Source organism: Zea mays, chromosome 8 (assembly GCF_902167145.1).
Source record: "Zea mays cultivar B73 chromosome 8, Zm-B73-REFERENCE-NAM-5.0, whole genome shotgun sequence".
Taxonomy (NCBI): Eukaryota; Viridiplantae; Streptophyta; class Magnoliopsida; order Poales; family Poaceae; genus Zea; species Zea mays.
The window spans coordinates 128,869,988-128,880,560 of NC_050103.1; the positions used below are offsets into that span (position 1 = coordinate 128,869,988).

Consider the following 10,573-nt stretch of genomic DNA (forward strand, 5'->3'; position numbering starts at 1 on the left):
GGGTCCACCTGCAAGAACCTTAGGTCCCAACTATAAGGTATCTGACGGACATAAGTTAGAGATGAGAGGGAACAGAGAACTGAGATAGGGGTAAAATTGAGCAGAGTGCCCTTACTAGTGGGCGAACCATAAAATCCCTTTACTACTTACTTCATGAGTATATGGGGTTTCAAACCGATTCCGTCCTCCTGAGCAATGTTACACAGAAGCAGTATCCATACTAGATTGCTGGCTAATGAACTGTTCAAATCAAACATCATATACATAATACATGGTGGATTGTTGGGAACGTCCTCTATTCAAAATAGGGAAAAGGAAACAATCAAGTAGATATTGGTGGAATCAATTCCAGTCTTCGTTTTTATTGTCAACTCCTGCCTGTTTAGCTTAGGATCTCTGGTTAAGTTGTGGCTGTGAAAAAAAGCCGACGCAGACGGTCTAGCTTAGAGTCTCTTTGGTTGAGTTACGGCGAGTTATGGATGTGAAAAAAAAGATCGTAGGTTGTTAGGCTATGGTTGTAAAAAAAACTTTTGTGTAATGTGAGCTATAAAAAAGTTGATGTATACTTTTAGTTGTTAAAAAGTTAAACAACATTTGGTAGAAACCACTAATAAAAATTCTTCTATATACATTTTCACAGTTCCATTTGAAAGCCACTAAAAACAAGTTCAAATATGCTTTCAGAATAAACTGCTTTCTAATCCGACACTTTGGTTTAGCTTTTAGCTTTTATGGAACAAAAGTCAAAACCAAACCAAACACATCTTACCCAATGCACACCCTTAATCAATGCACGATCGGGACATGTCTAGCTTTAACAACAGAGTATGCGAACAAAGATGTACTTGATATATACAGCATACGCTTTCAACAAAGAAATCATTTCAGCATAACATGCGACTTACTCTGCTACCCACCTCAACAGAAGTTTTAAGCGCATCACCACAGCCTGTATTTTTATTTCCCATTCCAGAGACTAGGGTAACCAAAAAGTTCAGACCTGGCAACTGAAGATTCATAAGCAAGGACGCAGAAAAGGTGAAAAGACAACCTGAACCTATAAGCGATTTCTAGTTTGCCAGATTAAAGTGAAGACGGCTTGCTCCATGGTTGCCACGAGACCATAGAGTCAGAAGAGCTCAAAATGGAATCGTGCATTTACAAGAGAGGCCTTGACTCGTGCAGGTCAACAAGAGATGCCTTTGGAACTACTAATTGGGCATCGTAATCGGGATCAGCATTGAGCCAATAGCAACCACACCAGGCAGGAGTTCTGAGCAGGCTTTACTCGTTGTCGAAACGACCGCAGGTGGACAGGCTTTCCCGACAATCTTTTGCTCTTCACAAGTCATCTCAGGAGCTACTAATGCACTGTGCGCATCGGTATTTTTAACTCCTTGCTGATGCTCCTCAGGTGGTGCTTTTGATGAGACGCTGGCTACGGTTCCTGGTTGTGGTTTTTTCTTCCAGTATCGATGTTCTTCATCCAAAGCAGATTTCTTGTTAGGAGCCATGGGATGGTATGCCTTCACAATATCCTTGTTTCTCCTGCCATGAGCCCGGGTTCCATAGGGATAACAGTCTTTCTGCCTCTTTTTGGTGGAAGCTATGCTAGTCAGGTGCCTGAAGTCTTGCCATGAAGCCTGGTTCTTCTCCAGGTTGAGATTCTGTAGCTTGTTAGCCAGATTGCTGGTCTCAAAGTCAGTGGTAATTTTCCCCATCACTACACTGTCAGATTTTGGCAGCACATGTCTGTAGGGACGAGGGCCATGCCATGCAGGTATAAAATGTGGAGCACCCCTGCGCAGCTTAAACTTTTGGAGTTGTCTACTACTTGCTTCCTTCTCCTCGTGCAACATGAAGCTATCAAGCACACAGCCGTCTGCTCTGGTATATTTGAAGAGTTCGAGCATAGTTGTTCCAGGAGTGTAGTGTATCTGCAAATGCAAGTATGGAACAATGTCAGAGTGCAGGATGAGATCACAAGATAAACAGCAGATCAAGGTACAATGTTGTCAAAGGTGCAACAGCAAAATACTGCAAATGGATAAAACCTACTGGCTATTGCTAGGCCAGTTTCATCCAAAGAAACAAAACTTACTAGTACGGTAGTACCTTAGATTTATGTGACCCATTTATGTGGAATCAATATTTAGGGTCTATATCAAAATATCATAGAACCAGAGAACTGAACATATACATATTTTCCTTTAATTAAAGAAACCAATCATAAACAGTGAAACAATATTCTTCCAACTGTAAGAAATTTAGTGAAATATCAAAGAGAGCTCGCCTCTTGTGTATCTCTGCTAGAGGTTACAGGCTTATCTTCATTGTTCTGCAGTAAGATACTTCGGAAAGTGGAGTTATGTACGTTTTTTATAATGTGCCACTTTACAGGGAAGCTGCCAGTCCATTTATCCATGCACCAAAAGTCCATGTCATTTTGGTAGTCAATAGGGCCAACCATCTCAGCAACACCACAGAAATGGAAACTTTCATTGACCTGCTGACCATAATTTTGGACTCAGTAATTCAAGTTCAACAACATGGAATTTAATGAAAGAGGTCAAATACCTTAAAATTAAGATCAACTCACCGAAAAGAAAAGGAAAACTGGGCACAAGGTACAACTACTTGCAGATATAGCTTGAGCCTCTCTGAATGCAATATCCAACTTCTGGTTTCCAACAGAGGAAGTTGACCACACACCATACTTGATAGATTTGTGAATATCTGCCTCGTCATAGGACTTCATCACAAAGAATTTTGCATTTGGATACACCACAGGGAAATCATGTCTGTTATATTGATCAGACCTAATGACTATTTTACCATCTGGGTTGCCGACAAGAAGCCTTGATGTATATGATTTTACAATTATTTCTGGAGGCATTGAACCTATTGGCATTTTTGCTTTACTTGTGTTCTGCTGACTCATGGGACTCACCCTTTGATTAGCACAGCTACTGGTTCTTTCATATGGTTGGGTAATCTCAGTTGACTGCATCTCACAAAGGTCAGATCCAACATTTGAAACTCTGTTGTTGTATGACAGATTAGTGTGCAATGAAGAACGAACAGCCACTTGTGGAGACGGATGTGGTGCCTAATCGTAGTCAGTAGACATGTCAACAAAATACATAAAAGATAAACAAGTTAACAACTTTTCCCCCAAAGATTAACAGGAGCTCTGCTGGCTCTATATCGGAAGATAATGAGGGGGGGGGGGGGGGGGGGGGGGGGGGGGGGGGGGGGGGGGGGGGGGGGGGAGTGGGGTAGCACTACCCCTATTACAACATTATATTACCCAACCAGGTTAGCATTGGCTCATTTTTTCATAAAAATTGTCATTGACTCATGTCACCACAAAAAAACGTTATAACAAGATATTATACATGAAAATGCACCAGCACGGAAGCACACTACCATGATATGAGACATCTAAAGGATGAATAAGAACATATGTGCAACCAGAAATCACTGAAGTTTAGTATACTTCTACCTATGCCGTCGTAATATGGAAAGGCTACTAATTTCAGTTCAGCAACAATACACATTCTTTTATCATCCATTCTATGTAGTTATAGGGTTCAATTACCAATAAAGGGGAAAAAATTATGTACAGTAGAAAGAACTACAGGCATCAAAGTTTTTAATAGGATCAGGCTGTTTCAATGCAACTGACATAAAAAAGCCAGTAAAACTCGACAGATTCATAGTCAGGACAGAAAAAATACCCGTCGAGCACGAGGGAGTCTAGCTGATGCCCTGACCCCACCTGATAATTGCCGCTTCCATGGAGGTGGCGTATGTGGTAGTTCCTTTTGTAGCGAAGCATGGCTTTGAAATTCCATTGAAGAAATAGTAGCTTGTTGCAGAGATTGATTCCATGTAACACCCCTTTCTGGTAGCGATGTATGGCTTTGAAATTCCATTGAAGCAATAGTAGCTTGTTGTAGAGATTGATTCCATGCGACACCCCTTTCTGAGGTAACAGATACAGTTTGCCGAAGCCCACCGGGAACAAACAAGTCATTGGTGTAACCAAGAGATTGAGCAGTGCTAGCGGGGGTCCTGTCTGCTGCAGATGGACGGATGGAACAGTAGGATGTAGGAACTGGTTGCTGGTATGTGTGCTCCACAGTTTCAGAGTAGTACTCTTGGGTTCTGACAAACCTACCATCACCTATGGCACAAGGGTGCAAAGGGTGAGGTCCATGGGGAGAATGCGCGATCCCATAGTTAGGGACAACATAATACATGGATGGTGTGCCTTGCACCTCGTGGCCCTGCCCAAGAATTAGGACAATATATTTAAATGTGTACAATAGGAAACACCAAGAAAAGAATGAAGAAAGAAAATAGCATTCTTTAAAATAAACCATGTAAGTTTGAGCTCGATTGTCACATCTTGAATTTGCCTGGTGTTGATACAGCTGGGCAGGCACAACATTAATTCCTGCACACATAAGATTCATTTCAAGTAAGTAACACATTAAGTAACTGAACTTCAACATCAACATACATCACTTAATGAAGACAGCATCAAGACTATGATATACCAGTTGGAACATAAAGAGGTGGATAATAAGTTGTGGCGGCAGGAAAGCAGAACTCCTCGCCAAATATGAGATCATGATGCTCCTGAAGATCCATAGAATGCAGTCACACCGAAAAAGAGCACCGATGCAATCTGCAAGTGCAAGCAGAATATGACCAGTTTATCACTGCCGTAGCATGTCCGAAAAGCGATAAACTGAACCAACAATTAAGACACCCACAATGAACTACTAGCAGCATGTGCCTGTTTTAGATTATTCAGCAATCCCCTAGTTTTCTCCAATTACAGTTGTCGAAAATCTTGGAACCAAGCAACAGGAGCACTGCACCAACAAACGAACCAGGAAATTTGGTGTCATGAACTAAGGCATGCAGTAATTCTAATCCATCCGTCAGATATGTGACAGAAAACATAGCGTGTTCCGTTTTATCTTATCTGGTAAAACTACCAGCATGCTGCATGCCCCTATTCCAACCCAAACAGACAATGCAGTGAAACCACACTGGCACACCATGTCACCATCTGACTAAGCACTGGACCAAAACAAGCAGCAGACAAAGAGCATTGATCGGACGAGTAAGCCGGTCAGTCAACAAGGAAATCGGTTCCCAGAATCCGGACCCGAGTAGCTTGCTAACCTTACGCAGTCTTCCATCAAAACCCCAATACAAAGTACAACCACTCCGATCGTCAGCAATGCTCCTCCATTTCAGCAGCAAGGACCGCCCAAAACCTAACAGACAAACCACCGTACCCAGCGGCGGACCCAATAAGGACATGCATGGTCGTACACCCGATATTTTTTTGCACAAAGTTCGAAGTTAGTACTTAAGTAGTAGGCGTCCAATAGCAGAATCTATTGAATTTGGGTGCTCGATTTCGCGCAGGAAGGGGAGAGAAGGGATGGGAATACCCTGTAAGCGCTCGTCGCCGGCGAAGGGACCGATGAAGACCTCGACACCTCCCTGGCGTAGGGCGGTGATAGCCGGTAGCCCAGTCGTCGTCGGAGAGAGAGAGGGACAGAGAGAGAGAGGGAGGGAGAAACGCGAGAGCGCAAACAGGGGACCGGGCCACCAGGGTGTTAAGGTGAACACTGGCGTACCGTGGTAGCCCAGTCGGTGTTGTTCGGCTTCAGCCCGGAGCTCACCCGCACTGGGCTACTCCTGGGCCGTTCTTTTTCGCGTATTTCTTCTGCCGTTTCTTTTTCTTATTCATTTATTTCATTTTTTACCTTCTTATTTATGCTGTTTTCTGATTCGTATTTGTCCTCCACGGGACACTGTGCCAACGCTAATGGAACATTAGTTTCAAATAAGTGGAATAATGATGTCATTTACTAGGACGTTGCACATAAGCAAATAGAACATTTCTTATTTTTTAATTAAGCTGGTTCATTTTTCCTAATGAAGCTAGAAACCCTTTTCACGTGAACCAGAAACCCAAAGTACAAACATTTTTTATCTTCAACGTGTTACAATTTTCAAGTGAATCTCAACCATTTTTTCCTAAATACATAACATTTACCTTGATGAACCAAGAATATTGCTTCATTCAATAAATACAATGATTTGACTTATTTAAAAATGTTTGATGTGCTTCGACAAGAGTAGGCGAGAGTGTTAAGTCCTAGCCCTCTGTCATTATAGATTTATGGAGTAGGGTTAGAAACTATTTTGCAAAACACTTTTGTGCGGTAGAATAGTAAGATTTTGTCGACTTGAGGCACAAAGGTGAATTCGATTAAATAATATGTTTATGTCATGCAATAAAGATTATAAAGGCCTAATTCGTGCAAGTCCTTAGAAATATTACTCAACCAAAGATCCAACTAATCCCCACGACTATCAAGTTTGATCGCGGCAACAAGACTATATAAATTTGAAGATGAAAATATGTCCACGGGAATTTATTAATTTGCAAAATTGACTTGCAAAGATTTTTTTGGAAGCTCCATTGGTTGATAATTATCGAATGCCATTACTTCGTCGACGAAACTAAGGGATCCATTCTGAATTGAATGGGGGAATTCATGGTCTATTATATCATTTTATCTTAGAATTTTACTAGATACTGTAACACCCCTGGTGTTACCAAAACTAAAACTTTGGCATGACATCATTTGCACTAACATTTAATGATGTATGATACACCTAGAGTGCATCCACTAGGTAAAATTTTCAAAACAAGTTGGGATGTGATGTCTTGAATTGATCCTCAACCCTAGGGTAGGGTGCTTACCCAAGGACTACAATTATGTGGGTGTGTGAGATAGCATTTTGAGTATGAACTCAAAGATTAGTGGAAATGTTCAAAAGAGACTTGTCGGCGTCTCGAGACCGGGGGGTCCCTAAGCCGACGAGTGAGTGTGCCGCGTGCCCCAGCCCAGATGGGTCGAGCGCGTGGGCGAGCGCGAAGGAGGGAAAGCGAGGTGGCCGGAGACGGGCGTGAGAGAGGTGGAAATCCTGCGGCCTTCGTGTTCGTCCCGCGCCCAGGTCGGGTGCGCTTGCAGTAGGGGGTTACAAGCGTCCACGCGGGTGAGGGAAGCGAGCGACCCCAAGAGAGCGCATGTCCCGTCCTCGTCCCCGCGCGGCCAACCTTCTCTAAGAAGGCCCTGGTCCTTCCTTTTATAGGCGTAAGGAGAGGATCCAGGTGTACAATGGGGGTGTAGCAGAGTGCTACGTGTCTAGCGGGGGGAGAGCTAGCGCCCTAAGTACATGCCAATGTGGCAGCCGGAGAGATCTTGGCACCCTGCTGGTGTGATGTCGTCGCTGTCGGAGGAGCAACGGAGCCTGGCGGAGGGACAACTGTCGGAGCGGTTGAGTCCTTGCTGACGTCCCCCTGCTTCCGTAAGGGAGCTGAGAGCCGCCGTCGTCACAGGGCTAGCGGGGCGCCATCATTGCCTATCTGGCGGAGCTAGCCAGATGGGACACCGGTCTTGTTCTCTGCGGCCCGAGTCGGCTCGGGGTAGGGTGATGATGGCGCTTCCTGTTGACGTGGCTGGCCTGTGCCCTAGGTCGGGCGACGTGGAGGCTCCTCCGAAGCTGGGGTCGAGTCTGTCTTCCATGGCCGAGGCCGAGCCCGAGCCCCTGGGTCGGGCGAGGCGGAGGTTGTTCGGCAGAGGCCAGGGCGGAGTCCGAGCCCTGGGGTCGGGCGAAGCGGAGCTCGTCGTCTTCTGGGGTTGAGCCCGAGTCCGAGCCCTGGGTCGGGCGGAGCGGAGTTCGTCGTCTTCTGGGGCTGAGCCCGAGTCCGAGCCCTGGGTCGGGCGGAGCGGAGTTCGCCGTCTTCCGGGGCTTAGCCCGAGTTCGAGCCCTGGGTCGGGCGGAGCGGAGTTCGCCGTCTTCCGGGGCTTAGCCCAAGTCCGATCCCTGGGTCGGGCGGAGCGGAGTTCGCCGCCTTCCGGGGCCTAGCCCGAGTCCGAGCCCTGGGTCGGGCGGAGCGGAGTTCGCCGTCTTCCGGGGCCTAGCCCGAGTCCGAGCCCTGGGTCGGGCGGAGCGGAGTTTCCTATGGCGCCTTTGGCAAGGCCTGACTGCCTGTCAGTCTCACTCTGTCAAGTGGCACTGCAGTCGGAGTGGCGCAGGCGGCGCTGTCCTTCTGTCAGACCGGTCAGTGGAGCGGCGAAGTGACAGCGGTCACTTCGGCTCTGCCGGGGGGCGCGCGTCAGGATAAAGGTGTCAGGCTACCTTTGCGTTAAATGCTCCTGCGACTCGGTCGGTCGGCGCGGCGATTTAGTCAGGGTTGCTTCTTAGCGAAGGCAAGGCCTCGGGCGAGCCGGAGATGTGTCCGCCGTTAAAGTGGGGCCTCGGGCGAGACGGAAATCCCTCGGGGTCGGCTGCCCTTGCCCGAGGCTAGGCTCGGGCGAGGCGTGATCGAGTCGCTCGTATGGACTGATCCCTGACTTAATCGCACCCATCAGGCCTCTGCAGCTTTATGCTGATGGGGGTTACCAGCTGAGAATTAGGCGTCTTGAGGGTACCCCTAATTATGGTCCCCGACAGTAGCCCCCGAGCCTCGAAGGGAGTGTTAGCACTCGCTTGGAATATTTCGTCGCACTTTTTTGCAAGGGGACCAGCCTTTCTCGGTTGCATTTTGTTCCGGTGGGTGCGCGCGAGCGCACCCGCCGGGTGTAGCCCCCGAGGCCTCGGAGGAGTGGTTTCACTCCCCCGAGGTCTTAATGCCTTGCGTAATGCTTCGGCTGGTCTAGTTGTTCCCTCATGCGAACTGGCCGTAGCCCGGGTGCACGGTCGGGGCCCAAGTTCTCGGGCTGGTATGTTGACGCTGTCAACGGTTCGGCCGGAGCCGGGTTTGCGAGAGCAGCCCCCGAGCCTCCGCACAGGGCGAGAGGGCGATCAGGGACAGACTTGGCTTTTTTACATACGCCCCTACGTCGCCTTTCCGCAAGGAGGAGGGGGGAGAGCGCCATGTTACCCTCGATGGGCACCGAACATGGTGTCTCCGGTGAGCTGCAAGCGGGTAATCCGAGTGGACGTCCGTGCCCCGTTTGTTGGGGGTCGGCTAGGGGCCCAGAGGCACGCCCAAAAGTACCTGCGGGTGATCTGCCGGACCCGGTCCCCTGGCGACGGGGTCCGAGGGCTCGATGCCTCCCTCCGATGGGATTCCGTTACAAGATCGCTCCCGCTGGTCTCGGAAATGTCCTAGGGTACCTCGGGAGCGCAGCCCGAGCCTTGGTTATGTATCGAACGTACCCCTGGTCATCCCTCGCTCGGCGTCTGAGGCGACTGTGAACCCTTCGGGGGCCAGCCTTCGAACCCCTGATCAGTAATGGGCGCGGAGCCCGAGTAGCCTGAGGCGGCCGTGGAGCCCTTCGGGGGGCCGGCCTTCGAACCTCTGACCAGTAGTGGGTGTAGGGCCCACGCGATCTGAGGCGACTGTTGAACCCCTCGGAGGGCCAGCCTTCGAACCTCTGATCAGTAGGGGGGCTCGGAGCCCGGTTCCTTCACAGGGAAGGATCCTTTTCGGGGTATCCCCCTTTCCCGGTCCCTGTTGCAAGAGATAGAGAAAGAGGAAAAAAGGAAAATGATACGAAATCGAACGACGTGGCGTACCTTTTTTGGCGCGGTTATTACGGCGAAGGCGAAGCTTCGCCCGCTTCTCCTGCCAGAAGCGCCGCCTGTCCCGCCGCGGAGTTAATGCGACGGGGTGAGTTGTTGGCAGGGCGGCCGTTGCGCGTGCGCGAGCTATTCGAGGAACGGATCACGGGCGCCCTGTCTTCACGCCGTGAGAGGGGGTTCTCTTGCTGCCCCCGGACGGGACGTGAGTCTGGCCGACGACGTGACCGCTGCTCCCGCCCGCCTGCCACCATCATTACTGTCGGCCCACTTTCGGCCGTATTGACCGTCGCGCCAGGCTGGCGCTGCTGGGTCGTGCGCTGGGCCGCCTCGAGTCGCGGTATTGGTTCCGCAACCGAAGAGGCGCGGTGGTGGCGCAAGTGGCGGTGCAGTTGCTTGCATGCAGCATCTGGCGCGCCGGTTGCGTGACGCGTGGGCCTGGGCCTCCATGCTGGCGTGTTGGGAGTCGGAGAAGCGCGTCCACCTGGCACGATTGCATGCCGCCTGCATGGCTGCCCGCCCCTTCCGCCCGTTGGTCTGGGCAAAAGTGGGGGGTCGCTTGTAACTGCTGGGCGGTTGTGTGCACCACGCGCAGCGGTTTGGCTTCTTCTGCTCTGAGCCGGTTTGCATGACACGCGGGACCCAGCCCCCGCGCCGCAGGGGAGGGCCTTGGAGCGTGTTGGAGAAGACTCAGCCCGTGACGTTTGGGGGCGCACGTAGGGAGAGTTGCCTTTAAAAGGAGGGCGACCCCTTTCGGAAGGCGACCATGTCTTCTCGCTCCCTTATGTGTCGCGTCTTTCCACCTTCCAAGCCCCCGGATGGGGGGTACCCGCCGTCTTTTCGCCTCATCGTTGGAGGAACGCAACTCCGTGGGAGTTGGTACCTTTCAGCCATCGTTCGGCTTCAAGGATTTTCATCATGCAGCCCGGCTGCACCCCTCCAC

At 49.6% G+C, this 10,573-nt stretch overlaps 1 protein-coding gene across 2 annotated transcripts; it reads right to left on the reverse strand.

Annotated features, from left to right (window-relative positions):
* Positions 1-935: 935 nt before the first annotated feature.
* LOC109942023 (uncharacterized) lies at positions 936-5,669 on the reverse strand. 2 transcript variants are annotated; one of them, XM_020543397.2, is made up of 7 exons: positions 5,478-5,669; positions 4,566-4,696; positions 4,386-4,462; positions 3,741-4,292; positions 2,600-3,109; positions 2,294-2,506; positions 936-1,937 (listed from the first exon to the last, which is right to left on the reverse strand). In XM_020543397.2, exons 2-7 carry the CDS (start codon positions 4,657-4,659, stop codon positions 1,212-1,214), a joined length of 2,172 nt encoding a protein of 723 aa, XP_020398986.1. In that variant the 5' UTR covers positions 4,660-4,696; positions 5,478-5,669; the 3' UTR covers positions 936-1,211. The 2 variants fall into 2 exon arrangements, with proteins under 2 accessions (XP_020398986.1, XP_023156699.1); XM_023300931.2 differs by lacking the exon at positions 5,478-5,669 and adding an exon at positions 4,785-4,886.
* Between the last annotated feature and the right edge of the window lie 4,904 nt (positions 5,670-10,573).